We start from the raw sequence: 17117 nt of genomic DNA, 5'->3' as shown, positions 1-17117 counted from the left end.
GAAGATAGAAACGCCTTTATGGGGGGAAGATAGAAACGCCTTTATGGGGGAAGATAGAAACGCCTTTATGGGGGGAAGATAGAAACGCCTTTATGGGGGAAGATAGAAACGCCTTTATGGGGGAAGATAGAAACGCCTTTATGGGGGAAGATAGAAACGCCTTTATGGGGGGAAGATAGAAACGTCTTTATGGGGGGAAGATAGAAACGCCTTTATGGGGGGGGAAGATAGAAACGCCTTTATGGGGGAAGATAGAAACGCCTTTATGGGGGGGGGATAGAAACTCCTTTATGGGGGAAGATAGAAACGCCTTTATGGGGGGGAAGATAGAAACGCCTTTATGGGGGATGATAGAAACGCCTTTATGGGGGGGATGATAGAAACGCCTTTATGGGGGGGATGATAAAACGCCTTTATGGGGGGAGATCGAAACGTCTTTATGGGGGGTAGAAACGCCTTTATGGGGGAGAGAAACGCCTTTATGGGGGGGGATAGAAACTCCTTTATGGGGGAGGGAAACGCCTTTATGGGGGGAGATAGAAATGCCTTTATGGGGGAGATAGAAATGCCTTTATGGGGTGAGATAGAAACTCCTTTATGGGGAAGAGAGAAACGCCATTGGTGGGGGAGTTAGAAACGCCTTTATATGGGGGGGAGATAGAAACGCCTTTATGGGGGGATAGAAACTCCTTTATGGGGGGATAGAAACGCCTTTATGGGGGAGATAGAAACGTCTTTATGGGGGGTAGAAACGCCTTTATGGGGGGAGATAGAAACGCCTTTATGGGGGGAGGGATAGAAACATCTTTATGGGGGGATAGAAACACCTTTATTTGGGGGGGGGGGGGGATAGAAACCCTTTATGGGGGGAAACACCTTTATGGGGGAGATAGAAATGCCTTTATGGGGGGAGATAGAAACGCCTTTATGGGGGAAGGATAGAAACGTCTTTATGGGGGAGGGAGGATAGAAACGTCTTTATGGGGGGTAGAAACGCCTTTATGGGGGGGGATAGAAACTCCTTTATGGGGGAGATCGAAACGCCTTTATGGGGGGTAGAAACGATGGGGGATAGAAACTCCTTTATGGGGGAGAAGAAACGTCTTTATGGGGGAGATCAAACGTCTTTATGGGGGGTAGAAACGCCTTTATGGGGGGGAAAACGCCTTTATGGGGGGGGATAGAAACTCCTTTATGGGGGGAGAAACGCCTTTATGGGGGGGGAGATAGAAACGCCTTTATGGGGGGAGATAGAAACGCCTTTATGGGGGAGATAGAAATGCCTTTATGGGGGGGAGATAGAAACTCCTTTATGGGGAAGAGAGAAACGCCATTGGTGGGGGGGGTTAGAAACGCCTTTATATGGGGGGAGATAGAAACGCCTTTATGGGGGGATAGAAACTCCTTTATGGGGGAGATCGAAACGTCTTTATGGGGGGAGATCGAAACGTCTTTATGGGGGAGATCGAAACGCCTTTATGGGGGGGATAGAAACGCCTTTATGGGGGGGATAGAAACGCCTTTATGGGTGGAGAGAGAAACGCCTTTATGGGTGGAGATAGAAACGCCTTTATGGGTGGGGGGAGATAGAAACTCCTTTATGGGGGAAGATATGGGGGGAGATAGAAACTCCTTTATGGGGGGAGAAAAACGTCTTTATGGGGGGGATAGAAACGCCTTTATGGGGGGAAGAAACGCCTTTATGGGTGGAGAAACGCCTTTATGGGGGGATAGAAACACCTTTATGGGGGGAAGATAGAAACACCTTTATGGGGGGAGATAGAAACGCCTTTATGGGGGGGGATAGAAACGCCTTTATGGGGGGATAGAAACGCCTTTATGGGGGGGTAGAAACGCCTTTATGGGGGGAGAGAAAAGCCTTTATGGGGGGGATAGAAACGCCTTTATGTGGGGGAGATAGAAACGTCCTTATGGGGGGGATAGAAACTCCTTTATGGGGGAGAGAAAACGTCTTTATGGGGGGATAGAAACGCCTTTATGGGGGGGAGAGAAACGCCTTTATGGGGGGAGATAGAAACGCCTTTATGGGGGGATAGAAACGCCTTTATGGGGGGGATAGAAACGCCTTTATGGGGGGAGATAGAAACGTCTTTATGGGGGAGGGAGGATAGAAACGTCTTTATGGGGGGTAGAAACGCCTTTATGGGGGGGGATAGAAACTCCTTTATGGGGGGAGAAACGCCTTTATGGGGGGGGGGTAGAAACGCCTTTATGGGGGGGATAGAAACTCCTTTATGGGGGAGAGAGAAACGTCTTTATGGGGGAGAGATCGAAACGTCTTTATGGGGGGGAGTAGAAACGCCTTTATGGGGGGGAAAACGCCTTTATGGGGGGATAGAAACTCCTTTATGGGGGGAGAAACGTCTTTATGGGGGGGATAGAAACACCTTTATGGGGGGGTAGAAACTCCTTTATGGGTGGAGAAACGCCTTTATGGGGGGAGATCGAAACGTCTTTATGGGGGGGAGATAGAAACGCCTTTATGGGGGGATAGAAACGCCTTTATGGGGGGGGATAGAAACGCCTTTATGGGGGGGTTAGAAACGCCTTTATGGGGGGAGAGCCTTTATGGGGGGATAGAAACGCCTTTATGTGGGGGAGAAACGTCCTTATGGGGAGATAGAAACTCCTTTATGGGGGTCTTTATGGGGGGATAGAAACGCCTTTATGGGGGGGATAGAAACGCCTTTATGGGTGGAGAAACGCCTTTATGGGGGGATAGAAACGCCTTTATGGGGGGGGGGATAGAAACGCCTTTATGGGGGAGGGAGGATAGAAACGTCTTTATGGGGGGGTAGAAACGCCTTTATGGGGGGGATAGAAACTCCTTTATGGGGGGGAGAAACGCCTTTATGGGGGGGTAGAAACGCCTTTATGGGGGGATAGAAACTCCTTTATGGGGGAGAGAGAAACGTCTTTATGGGGGGAGATCGAAACGTCTTTATGGGGGGAAGGATAGAAACGTCTTTATGGGGGAGGGAGGATAGAAACGTCTTTATGGGGGGATAGAAACGCCTTTATGGGGGGGGGATAGAAACGTCTTTATGGGGGGGAGATAGAAACTCCCTTTATGGGGGGGGAGAAACACCTTTATGGGGGGGAGAAAACGCCTTTATGGGGGGGGATAGAAACTCCTTTATGGGGGAGAGAAACGCCTTTATGGGGGGGATAGAAACGCCTTTATGGGGGGAGATAGAAATGCGCTTTATGGGGGGAGATAGAAATGCCTTTATGGGGTGAGATAGAAACTCCTTTATGGGGAAGAGAGAAACGCCATTGGTGGGGGAGTTAGAAACGCCTTTATGGGGGGATAGAAACGCCTTTATGGGGGATAGAAACTCCTTTATGGGGGAGATCGAAACGCCTTTATGGGGGGGGAGAGAAACGTCTTTATGGGGGAGATCGAAACGCCTTTATGGGGGGAGATCGAAACGCCCTTATGGGGGGATAGAAACGCCTTTATGGGTGGAGAAACGCCTTTATGGGGGGATAGAAACACCTTTATGGGGGGAGAAAACGCCTTTATGGGTGGAGAGAAAACGCCTTTATGGGTGGGGGGAGATAGAAACTCCTTTATGGGGGAGAGAAACGTCCTTTATGGGGGAGATAGAAACTCCTTTATGGGGGGAGAAACGTCTTTATGGGGGGATAGAAACGCCTTTATGGGGGGGATAGAAACGCCTTTATGGGGGAGAAACGCCTTTATGGGGGGATAGAAACACCTTTATGGGGGGGATAGAAACACCTTTATGGGGGGAGATAGAAACGCCTTTATGGGGGGATAGAAACGCCTTTATGGGGGGAGATAGAAACGCCTTTATGGGGGGAGATAGAAACGCCTTTATGGGGGAAGATAGAAACGCCTTTATGGGGGGAAGATAGAAACGCCTTTATGGGGGGGGGGATAGAAACGCCTTTATGGGGGAAGATAGAAACGCCTTTATGGGGGGGGAAGATAGAAACGCCTTTATGGGGGGGAGAAACGCCTTTATGGGGGGGTAGAAACGCCTTTATGGGGGGAGATAGAAACGCCTTTATGGGGGGAGATAGAAACGCCTTTATGGGGGGTAGAAACGCCTTTATGGGGGATAGAAACGCCTTTATGGGGGGAGATAGAAACGTCTTTATGGGGGGGGAGAAACGCCTTTATGGGGGGAGATAGAAACGCCTTTATGGGGGAAGGGATAGAAACGTCTTTATGGGGGGTAGAAACGCCTTTATTGGGGGAGAGAAACACCTTTATGGGGGGGGTAGAAATGCCTTTATGGGGGTGAGATAGAAACGCCTTTATGGGGGAGAGAAACGCCTTTGGTGGGGGGAGTTAGAAACGCCTTTATATGGGGGGATAGAAACGCCTTTATGGGGGGATAGAAACGCCTTTATGGGGGGAAGATAGAAACGCCTTTATGGGGGGATAGAAACGCCTTTATGGGGGAAGATAGAAACGCCTTTATGGGGGGAGGGGGGGCGGTAGAAACGCCTTTATGGGGGGGGATAGAAACGCCTTTATGGGGGGATAGAAACGCCTTTATGGGGGGATAGAAACGCCTTTATGGGGGGGGGATAGAAACGCCTTTATGGGGGAGAAAAACACCTTTATGGGGGGGAGAGAAACGTCTTTATGGGGGTGAGATAGAAACGCCTTTATGGGGGGAGAAAGAAACGCCTTTATGGGGGGAGGGGAGAGAAACATCTTTATGGGGGGAGAAACATCTTTATGGGGGGAGAGAAACATCTTTATGGGGGGATAGAAACGCCTTTATGGGGGGAAGATAGAAACGCCTTTATGGGGGGGAAGATAGAAACACCTTTATGGGGGGAAGATGGGGGGAGAAACGCCTTTATGGGGGAAGATAGAAACGCCTTTATGGGGGGAAAGATAGAAACGCCTTGGGGGGAAGATAGAAACGCCTTTATGGGGGGGAGATAGAAAAGCCTTTATGGGGGGGAGATAGAAAAGCCTTTATGGGGTGAGATAGAAACTCCTTTATGGGGAAGAGAGAAACGCCTTTATGGGGGGAAGATAGAAACGCCTTTATGGGGGGGAAGATAGAAACGCCTTTATGGGGGGGATAGAAACGCCTTTATGGGGGGAGATAGAAACGCCTTTATGGGGGAGATAGAAACGTCTTCATGGGGGGTAGAAACGCCTTTATGGGGGGAGATAGAAACGTCTTTATGGGGGGGGTAGAAACGCCTTTATTGGGGGGGGGGAGATAGAAACTCCTTTATGGGGGAGAGAGAAATGCCTTTATGGGGGGAGATAGAAACTCCTTCATGGGGAGAGAGAAACGCCATTATGGGGGGAGATAGAAACGCCTTTGTATGGGGGGGTAGATAGAAACGTCTTTATGGGGGGTGATCGAAACGTCTTTATAGGGGGAGAGAGAAACGCCTTTATCAGGGGGAGAGTGATAGAAACGCCTTCATGGGGGAGAGTGATAGAACCGCCTTTATGGGAGGGGGGGAGACCAGAACCAGAGTGTGTTTGTGGGAGGGAGAGAAACCCTCAAGAGAGGGGGATGGGCAGAGATATTTTTGTGTGGAATGTAAATAAGGGCTCACTGGTAATAGGGGGAGTGTGTGTGGGGAAAAGGGAGAAAATATGTGTGTGTACTTACCGCGGACAGAGGGTGGTCTTGGGAGAGGCTCGTCTGGAGAAGCCTGGAGCTGCAATGCTGTTTCCATCTCCTACCTCCTGATCTACACACACACACAGTAAATAACACACTTACCACACTGTGATTGTGTGTCTCTCTCTTGCACACACACACTTTCTCTCGCTATCTCGCTCTTCTCCCTCCAGGCCAGACGTCTCTTTTAATTTTCCTCTACGAGAGTAATAAATCACACATGCACACACAAACACATGTGCAAAGACACATGCAAACACACACCAGCATGCACTCGCCTCTACTTAAGACACCCTTCCCCTCTTTTCTTTTCCTTTATTTTTAACCCTTTCCATTCTTCCACCAGCAGCCTGTCATTCAAAAGAACACACACACCCACGGTCAGTCACAATATAGTTAACCCCTAGAGGTCAGGGAGGACCAATGGCTGCAGGCAGTACTGAAACACCAGGAAACACTTTATTCCCCCCTTTTCTCCTGACCCTCCCCCTTTATTTATCCCACTCCTCCCCCACTGTTCTCCCCTTCCTCCCACTACCCCCATATGTACACCACCTTCACCACCCACTCCCCGGTCACTAAGCGCTGTATGTGTGTATGCATGTGAGTGTGTGACGTAACCCGAGCGAGCAGTGGGTCAGTTGGTGTTGTGACCTCTGAACCCTCTGTAGACCGTGGTCTATTCATGGTAAAACACACGCGAGCGAGCACACACACAGGTGCCAACCTGCGGGGGAAGCTTGAGACTGTGCGATGAGGGCAGCCATGGCAGAGTTAGGGTTGAGCCGGTTTCCAAACATGTGGGAGGGAGCCATGTTGAACACTGGACCTGGTAACCCACTCACCTGCAGGGACAAAAGAGTCTCAGTTACAATACATGGAGGATGACTGGATGGAGTTGGTAACATAAGTGAAGACTGTGGTGGAAAATGACATCATTAGTCATGCTATCCCGTGTTTTACCGCTTAAAGAATAGTCTCTTGTTATATGCTAGTGGTTTTCTAACCTTTCTAAACTTGTCTTGGTGTGACTTAGTCATAACACTGGGCGTATAGGTAAGAGACGTTTGGGTGCAACTGCAGCATGTGACATCCTGTGGGTTTACTATTTACAGGAAGTCACATGCATGGAAACTTGCAGAAAGGAGTACAATATAGTGTTTGTTGTTGTGAATGCAGTTAGATGGATCAACCTCATGCTATCTTAAATCTGCACAGACAACTAATTACCTTTTTCACATGATCTGCTGACTGCTACATATACAAGAAAGAAGTATTTTTCTATAAAAGCAGAGACCCGACTGTTAAGCTTTCAACTAAAACATTCTTGGTGATGGTTGATTGTTTCATTTTTGCAAATATTATACAATTGTTGTTTGAAAGAATCTGCAGTCTCTCTTTTCTTACAGAATTGCTACCACAATTTGGCGACGAGGATGGGATGGCTAACGCTGCTTGCGCCGGAGGAGACCGAGGTTAACTGCGAGCAAGGGAGCCCACATGCCGACTAAAACGGGGCAGGAAAGGACCCGCCTCGGACAGGCAGGGAGCGTCATTGAGTGGATACGCCATTCTGAACAGACAAAATAAATTAAGGGTGAGACTGAATTTCTTTTGAACATCATAGAAAATCCTGTTCTGTGACAGGTTGTGCACATTATGTCTTTGTTGTAGCAAAGACAATGCAGAAAGCCTGGTTAGCCAATGGGCGGGAGCACTGGTTGGTCGGCCCAATTGAGGTAGTATGTACATGAATGTATAGTTAAAGTGACTATGCATATATGATAAACAGAGAGTAGCAGCAGCGTAAAAAGAGGGGTTGGGGGGGCGGGGCACACAATTCAAATAGTCCGGGTAGCCATTTGATTACCTGTTCAGGAGTCTTATGGATTAGGGGTAAAAACTGTTGAGAAGCCTTTTGGTCCTAGACTTGGCACTCTGGTACCGCTTGCCATGCGGTAGTAGAGAGAACAGTCTATGACTGGGGTCTTAGACAATTTTTAGGGCCTTCCTCTGACACCGCCTGGTGTAGAGGTCCTGGATGGCAGGCAGCTTAGCCCCAGTGATGTACTGGGCCGTACACACTACCCTCTGTAGTGACTTGCGGTCAGAGGCCGAGCAATTGCCGTACCAGGCAGTGATGCAACCAGTCAGGATGCTCTCAATGTTGCAGCTGTAGAACCTTCTGAGGATCTCAGGACCCATGCCAAATCTTTTTAGTTTCTGAGGGGGAATAGGCTTTGTCGTGCCCTCTTCACGACTGTCTTGGTGTGTTTGGACCATTCTAGTTTGTTGTTGATGTGGACACTGAGGAACTTGAAGCTCTCAATCTGCTCCACTACAGCCCCGTCAATGAGAATGGGGGTGTGCTCGGTCCTCCTTTTGCTGTCCACAATCATCTCCTTAGTCTTGGTTATGTTGAGGGATAGGTTGTTATTCTGGCACCACCCGGCCAGGTCTCTGACCTCCTCCTCCCTATAGGCTGTCTCGTCGTTGTTGGTGATCAGGCCTACCACTGTTGTGTCGTCTGCAAACTTAATGATGGTGTTGGAGTCGTGCCTGGCCATGCAGTCGTGGGTGAACAGGGAGTACAGGAGGGGACTGAGCATGCACCGCTGGGGAGCTCCAGTGTTGAGGATCAGCGTGGCAGAAGTGTTTCTACCTACCCTCACCACCTGGGGGCGGCCCGTCAGGAAGTCCAGGATCCAGTTGCAGAGGGAGGTGTTTAGTCCCAGGATCCTTAGCTCAGTGATGAGCTTTAAGGGTACTATGGTGTTGAACGCTGAGCTGTAGCCAATGAATAGCATTCGCACATAAGTGTTCCTTTTGTCCAGGTGGGAAAGGGCAGTGTGGAGTGCAATAGAGATTGCATCATCTGTGGATCTGTTTGGGCGGTAAGCAAATTGGAGTGGGTCTAGAGTTTCCGGGATAATGGTGTTGATGTGAGAAATTACCAACCTTTCAAAGCACTTCATGGCTACGGACGTGAGTGCTACGGGTCTGTAGTCATTTAGGCAGGTTGCCTTTGTGTTCTTGGGCACAGCGACTATGGTGGTCTGCTTGAAACATGATGGTATTACATAGTCAATCAGGAACATGTTGAAAATGTCAGTGAAGACACCTGCCAGTTGGTCAGCACATGCCCGGAGCACACGTCCTGGTAATCCGTTTGGCAGCCTTGTGTATGTTGACCTGTTTAAAGGTCTTACGTCAGCTACGGAGAGAGCGATTACACAGTCGTCCGGAACAGCTGATGCTCTCATGCATGCCCCAGTGTTGCTTGCCTCGAAGCGAGCATAGAAGTAATTTAGCTCATCTGGTTCAAATATATTTAGATGGAGAAGAAATCACTCTTTTCAAATTACAAGAAAGGAAGACGTTCATAACCAAATACGGTTTGTTTTGTGTGTCTGTTTTTGTTTCCTGAGTGTGTGTATTGATGAGAGACATATTATATTATGGATGGATGATTGACCCTATCAGCCCGACTGGCTGCACAGTGTGATCGAATAAAGGAACACATCCTCCAGTAATAAAATTGGCAGAAGTTCCAGTATTGTTTCTAATACAAGGTATCAAAACCGTTACCAATTAAAAAGGCACAAACACCATAACTACATTCTGGGGAATTGGGTATCACTACCTTAGAATTAAGAGCAGTGAGTGAGTAGAGCTGTGAGTGAGTAAATCTAAACACTCTGGCCATGGTCAGGAAGAGGTAAAACTATAGCAAAACCATAGAGCCACTAAAATATGCACAAGAGTATTCTACCAATTCAGCTCGAATATGGAAAAAATCCAATTATGGATAAAACTGGGCAGCATTTCCCTGCTGACGGGAAATATGCGAGAGCGGATACAAATCCATTGCTTTAACTAATTATGACAATTTGTTAGTTACGCTATCCTTATGATCCGCATAGCATATCATTACAGCAGTGTGTACCGGTAATATATGTTAGCTACCTAACGTTCATTGGCTACTAATACATCAAACTTTCTAGTATATTAACTATATGCCATCTAACTACCCAAAGTGTATTGACTTCATTATTTACGTCATTCTTACCTAAATGGTATAGTCATTGTGTATTCTCATCGGAAATTGTTAATTTGGGTGCTTCGTGAATTCACTCAGGCTATCTGCTCGGATTTCAGAGCACTCATCTGAATGTACCAGAGTGCAGAATAACTGATGAATTTACAACCGCTCAACACCCGTTGAATATGGACGTTGTCAGTAAATGTCGGGGGAAAATAACATAAAATTTAACGTAAAATTAAAATTGTTGCCAGCAGCACAGTAGGTTACCAACGCTTTTAAGAACATGGGAAAAGCCATTGGAACACAGGAGTGATGGTTGCTGATAATGGGCCTGTACGCCTATGTAGATATTCCATTAAAAAGCATCCCTCCCGGCTACAACAGTCATTTACAACATTAACAATGTCTACACTGTATTTAATTAATGGACAAAAAATTTGGGACATTTCTAAGGGACCCCAAACTTTGGAACGGTAGTGTATATTAGTATGGTTTATTAGCGGTGTGTTGGGCCATTGGTCATTTGAAAATTGAGTGTAGAGGGGCACCACTGGCTAAATTTACGACGGGAAAAGTATTATATTTATTGGTGACATGGGCAGAATCAAAAGCGATACGACTACTACCCATGTCTTTGAACATGGGACCAGTAACAATGCCCGGATAATTTTTCATTACGATGGAAATAATTTTGGGATAATTGAATAGTTGGATAATTCTTGTGAGAATTAAAACAATCGCTAAAAGGGTGTACATTTAAGGGGGTCTGTGTTGATACAGTATGTAGTGATTTCTTATTTGCGTAAAAAGAGACGAGGAAACTCATGCCTGACATCACCATAATAGTAAACTATTGGTAGAGCACGGTCAAAAGACATCATATTGGAAAGTACAACCAGTGAAACAAGAGATAACATATATTTGGGGGTTTTGATTTCAGAAATCACGAAGCACATTACACCCGATCGAGTAGGAACAAAGTGTTTTTTTTGGCACAAACATACACTCCTCGCAGACTCAGGAAAACCCTAGAGGTTTTAATCTTGTGAGACACTATTCTGTCTTCCTAAAAAATAGATTTATAGAATTGGGAAAAGGGAGGAGGGGTCATGAGTAGGGTTGCACATTTTGGGGAATATTCAGAGGTGAAAACTTTCCATGGGAATTAACAGGAATATATGGAAATTAATATTAATACCATTTAAATGCAGATGTTTTTTTGCATTGGATATATTTGCAATAGCATATGGAGACAGAAACATAAACCTTTTAACCTTATCATAAATAGACAAACGCAAATGATTAAATCCTTCCAATAGAATTTTTTAAAAATTTGTTACGAATTGAACTTTAATTAAATTAGTTAACCTCACTAGGGTATGTGGGACGCTAGTGTCCCACCTGGCCAACATCCAGTGAGATTGCAGAGTGACAAATTAAAATACAGAAATATTCATTATAAAAATTCAAGAATTTTACATAGGTTTAAATATGAACTTCTTGTGAATCTAACCATGGTGTCAGATTTGAAAAATGCTTTACGGCAAAAGCATACCTTAAGACTATTTGAGAACATCGCCCAGCAGACAAATCATTACAAACAGTAACCAGGCAGACAAAAAAATCTAAATTGTATCCGTGAAGTTCATAGAAACATGTCAAACGATGTTTATAATCAATCCTCAGGTTGTTATTAGCCTAAATAATCGATAATATTTCACCCGGACAATAACGTTGTCAATATAAAAGGTAAACAAGAAAGGCACTCTCTTGGCCGCGCGCATGAAAAAGCTCTGTGACACGGCAGGGTCCACTCATTCAGACTGCTCTTACTCCCTCATTTTTCAGAATACAAGCCTGAAACAATTTCTAAAGACTGTTGACATCTAGTGGAAGGCATAGGAACTGCAATTTGAGTCCTAAGTCAATGGATACTGTAATGGCATTGAATAGAAAACCACAAAACCAAAAAAAATCCTACTTCCTGAATGGATCTTTCCCAGGTTTTCACCTGCCAAATCAGTTCTGTTATACTCACAGACATTATTTGAACAGTTTTGGAAACTTTAGAGTGTTTTCTATCAAAATCTACCAATTATATGCATATAATATCGTCTGGGCCCAAGTAGCAGGCAGTTTAATTTTGGCACGCTTTTCATCCAAAATTTCGAATGCTGCCCCCTATCCTAGAGAAGTTAACTCTTCGCATGGGATGATTTTCACTGAACAACAAAAGAAAGGGAATATTGAATGATCCCCAATGATCCATTGCATCTCCCAAAAAACGTTTTCAACATGCATCTGATAGTCTAGAAACGAAAGCTTGGTTGTCTTCCATGTCTTCTCCCTAAACCTCCTCAATGTCCAACTCTTGAACATCAGACTCTGAGGCCTCATCTTTACTGTCACGTTTCAACCTTGTTGGGGACAGCTCGTTGTCAGGCTCAAAAAGCCTCAAATTTGCCCGGATGGCCACCAATTTTTCAACCGTTGTATTGGTCAGCCTGTTGAGTGCTTTGGTGTGTGTGTTCCCAAACAAGGACCAGTTGCGCTCTGAGGCGGCCAATGGTGGGATTTGGAGGATGGAGGCAACAGGGGAAAGAGCCTCAGATCCACAAAGTCCCTTCCAACAGGTGGCTGATGAGATATATTGGCATGACTGCCATATTGCATCTCCATCTCAAAGCCTTGCTTGGAAGTGTACTTCGCCAAACTGCCAAGAACCTTGCCCTCATCCAGGTCAAGGTGGCGAGACACAGTGGTGATGACACCATAGGCCTTGTTGATCTCTGCACCAGACAGGATGCTCTTGCCAGCATACTTAGGGTCCAACATGTACACTGCAGCGTGTATGGGCTTCAGGCAGAAGTCTTCACGCTTTTTGATGTATTTCGGAACTGCCGTTTCCTCTGCTTGGAGCAACAGTGAAGTGGGCAGGGCAGTATGGATTTCTTCTCTTACATCTGCAAGCAGAGTCTGAAAATCAGACAGGATGGCAATGTCTCAATTTGTGAAATGGCTACTGCTATAGGTTTCAGGAGTTTCAGGCTGCTTACCACTCTCTCCCAAAATACATCATCCAGGAGGATGCTCTTGATGGGGATGTCCATATCAGCAGACTGTGATATGGTAATTTCTTGGAGAGACTCCTTCCCCTCCAGGAGACTGTCAACATGACGTCAACATCACCCCAACAGGTGTTGCTGGGCGGCTTCAATGTGGTGCTCTTATTCTCACTTTGCTTGGTGAGGTAGATTGCTGCTATAACTTGATGACCCTTCACATACCTAACCATTCCCTTGGCTCTCTTGTAGAGTGTATCCATTGTTTTCAGTGCCATGATATCCTTGAGGAGCAGATTCAATGCATGAGCATCACAGCCAATGTGATGTGAGGGTAGGACTCCTCCACTTTAGACCAAGCAGCCTTCATGTTCGCAGCATTGTCACCAGTGCAAATAACTTCTGTGGTCCAAGGTCATTGATGACTGCTTTCAGCTCATCTGCTGGCCGGTGTGTCTGTTGTCCCTTGTGTCTGTGCTCTTGTAGAATACTGGTTGAGGGATGGAGATGTAGTTAATTATTCCTTGCCACGAACATTTGACCACCCATCAGAGATGATTGCAATACAGTCGGCTTTCTCTATGATTTTCTTGACCTTCACTTGAACTCTGCATTGCCTGTGAGCATCAGAGGTGAACCAGTTGCATACACAGCTCGAGCAAGACATTCATCAGCATTTCTCGGACTACGTTCCTCCATTGAGTCAAAACACTTCTGATTCCAGGAGGACCATGAGCTGTTGCTATCGATAAGGTGTCGGATTCATAATTTTCACCTCGATTAGAAGTAGAGGGACTTTTGACAGAGGTTTCTTGTTGTGGGCGCTGAGGGAACTTTATGCACTTTGCCAGATGATTCTGCATCTTTGTTGCATTCTTCACATATGTTTTGGCACAGTATTTGCAAATGTACACAGCTTTTCTGTGTACAGCTGCAGTGAAATGTCTCCACACATCAGATAGTGCCCGTTGCATTTTACTGGAAAGATGAGAAAAAAACGAATAAAAAAAAACAACAAATACAATTCCATGTACAGATAAATACACTGCTCAAAAAAATAAAGGGAACACTTAAACAACACAATGTAACTCCAAGTCAATCACACTTCTGTGAAATCAAACTGTCCACTTAGGAAGCAACACTGATTGACAATCAATTTCACATTCTGTTGTGCAAATGGAATAGACAACAGGTGGAAATTATAGGCAATTAGCAAGACACCCCCAATAAAGGAGTGGTTCTGCAGGTGGTGACCACAGACCACTTCTCATTTCCTATGCTTCCTGGATGATGTTTTGGTCACTTTTGAATGCTGGCGGTGCTTTCACTCTAGTGGTAGCATGAGACGGAGTCTACAACCCACACAAGTGGCTCAGGTAGTGCAGCTCATCCAGGATGGAACATCAATGCGAGCTGTGGCAAGAAGGTTTGCTGTGTCTGTCAGCGTAGTGTCCAGAGCATGGAGGCGCTACCAGGAGACTGGAGGAGGCCGTAGGAGGGCAACAACCCAGCAGCAGGACCGCTACCTCCGCCTTTGGGCAAGGAGGAGCAGGAGGAGCACTGCCAGAGCCCTGCAAAATGACCTCCAGCAGGCGGAGGTGTCTGCTCAAACGGTCAGAAACAGACTCCATGAGGGTGGTATGAGGGACCGACGTCCACAGGTGGGGGTTGTGCTTACTGCCCAACACCGTGCAGGACGTTTGGCATTTGCCAGAGAACACCAAGATTGGCAAATTCGCCACTGGCGCCCTGTGCTCTTCACAGATGAAAGCAGGTTCACACTGAGCACATGTGACAGACGTGACAGTCTGGAGATGCCATGGAGAAGGTTCTGCTGCCTGCAACATCCTCCAGCATGACCGGTTTGGCAGTGGGTCAGTGATGGTGTGGGGGTGGCATTTCTTTGGGGGGGCCGCACAGCCCTCCATGTGCTCGCCAGAGGTAGCCTGACTGCCAATAAGTACCAAGATGAGATACTCAGACCCCTTGTGAGACCATATGCTGGTGCGGTTAGCCCTGGGTTCCTCCTAATGCAAGACAATGCTAGACCTCATGTGGCTGGAGTGTGTCAGCAGTTCCTGCAAGAGGAAGGCATTGATGCTATGGACTGTCCTGCCCGTTCCCCAGACCTGAATCTAATTGAGCACATCATGTCTCGCTCCATCCACCCACGCCACGTTGCACCACAGACTGTCCAGGAGTTGGCGGATGCTTTAGTCCAGGTCTGGGAGGAGATCCCTCAGGAGACCATCCGCCACCTCATCAGGAGCATGCCCAGGCGTTGTAGGGAGGTTATACAGGCACGTGGAGGCCACACACACTACTGAGCCTCATTTTGACTTGTTTTAAGGACATTACATCAATGTTGGATCAGCCTGTAGTGTGGTTTTCCACTTTAATTTTGAATGTGACTCCAAATCCAGACCTCTTTTGATTTCCATTGATAATTTTTGTGTGATTTTGTTGTCGGCACATTCAACTATGTAAAGAAAAAAGTATTTAATAAGAATATTTCATTCATTCAGATCTAGGATGTTTTATTTTAGTGTTCCCTTTATTTTTTTGAGCAGTGTAGTTAAGCAGTTAGATAAAACATTTATCTTACAAAGGAGTTATTTAAACATGAAACATGTATTCAAACAGGTGAATTAACACTCAGTTCGCAGGCTCAAGCAAGCTAAAAACCCACATGGTAGAAAAAACTAACAAGCAGAAATTGTTAAGTTAGAAATGATTTAAACACACTTTGCTGTAGGCTACTATTTACTAGTTAAAAAAAAAAAATGTATGTCATACAAAATATATTCACCCCATCCAGTATTGTAATCAAAACTTACCAGAAAGCATGTAGTCCTTGGCTCAGACAGTGTAGTAGTTTGGGCTCAATAGCATCTCATTATGCTAGTGTGCAAGAACTTGACAATCACCTGACCATGTGATGGAAGAATGCACTGTGCATGCAGAGGGTTGCAATTCCATTGAATTGGGGATAGTTTAACCAAAACACCCCACAAGACCTAGCATTGCCTTGTGTATCCCATAAAAAAGGTCACTGTTATAAGCTAACTTTTTCTATGAATGTAAGCAAAATTCCCCAAATTCCTGGGCTTAACTCCCATGGAAAATTTCTGACACTTTGCAACCCTAGTCACGAGTAATTAAAGTGGCCTCCCTGTGACCAGAAGTTATCATGTTTGTTTTGACTGTAATTTCAAACCTTTTGTTCACCTGGTAGAGTAAATGTTAGACAGAAAGATAGAGGTAGAGTATGATGGTGATTGAGAGGGCTTTTGAGTAAAAAGAAAAACAGAGATGTGTAGACTAGTGAAGGTAACAAAGGGAATGGGAAGTTAATTGGAAAGTAAGAATTTGAATTGTTTGGACTGATTAAGATTGACCAAAGTGAAAGGCCAGCATCCTGGGGTTGCCTCTTCACTGTTGACGTTGAGACTGGTGTTTTGCGGGTACGATTTAATGAAGATGCCAGTTGAGGACTTGTGAGGCATCTTGGCATTCTCTCAACCAGCTTCATGAGGTAGACACCTGGAATCCATTTCAATTAACAGGTGTGAAATTTATTTCCTTCTTAATGCATTTGAGCCAATCAGTTGTGTTGTGACAAGGTAGGCTTGGTTTATAGAAGATAGCGCTATTGGTAAAAGACCAAGTCCATATTATGGCAAGAACAGCTCAAATAAGCAAAGTGAAATGGCAGTCCATCATTATATTAAGAAATGAAGGTCAGTGAATCAAGAAAATGTCAGGAACTTTGAAAGTTTCTTCAAGTGCAGTCACAAAAACCATTAAGCTCCATGATGAAACTGGCTCTCATGAGGACTGCCACAGGCAAGGAAGACCTAGAGTTACCTCTGCTGCAGAGGACACGTTTATTTGAGTTACCAGCCTCAGAAATTGCATCCCAAATAAATGCTTCACAGAGTTCAAGAAACAGACATCTCAAGAGCAACTGTTCAGAGGAGACTGCGGGAATCAGGCCTTCATGGTCAAAAGAAACAACTACTAAAGAACTCCAATAATAAGAAGAGACTTATTTGGGCCAAGAAACATAAGCAATGGAGATTAGATCAGTGGAAATCTGTCCTTTGGTCTGACGAGTCCAAATTTCAGATTTTTGGTTCCAACTGCTGTGTCTTTGTGAGATGCAGAGTAGGTGGACGGATGATCTCCACGTGTGTGCTTCCCACCGTGAAGCATGGAGGTGTGAAGGTGTTTTGCTGGTGACATGGTCAGTCACCAGGATGGCTACCACAGCATTCTGCAGCGATACATCATCCCATCTTGTTTGCGCTTAGTGGGACGATAATTTGTTTTTCAACAGGACAATGACCCAAAACA

The 17117-nt window shown here is 45.8% G+C and overlaps 1 protein-coding gene across 6 annotated transcripts in view; it reads right to left on the bottom strand.

Moving 5' to 3' along the window:
- Positions 1-17117, bottom strand: part of mllt10 (MLLT10 histone lysine methyltransferase DOT1L cofactor) — an 88469-nt gene that overhangs the window by 9044 nt on the left and 62308 nt on the right. For all 6 annotated transcript variants that reach the window (XM_042298909.1, XM_042298913.1, XM_042298910.1 and 3 more), the window contains 2 exons: positions 6382-6499; positions 5643-5724 (listed from right to left, as the gene is read on the bottom strand). In XM_042298909.1, the coding sequence (XP_042154843.1) occupies positions 5643-5724; positions 6382-6499 (200 nt within the window). The remainder of the gene's footprint in view (positions 1-5642; positions 5725-6381; positions 6500-17117) is intronic.

Source organism: Oncorhynchus tshawytscha, linkage group LG16 (genome assembly GCF_018296145.1).
Source record: "Oncorhynchus tshawytscha isolate Ot180627B linkage group LG16, Otsh_v2.0, whole genome shotgun sequence".
Lineage (NCBI taxonomy): Eukaryota > Metazoa > Chordata > Actinopteri > Salmoniformes > Salmonidae > Oncorhynchus > Oncorhynchus tshawytscha.
Note: the sequence above shows the minus strand (reverse complement) of the source record. Positions and strands in the feature narration are given on the sequence as shown.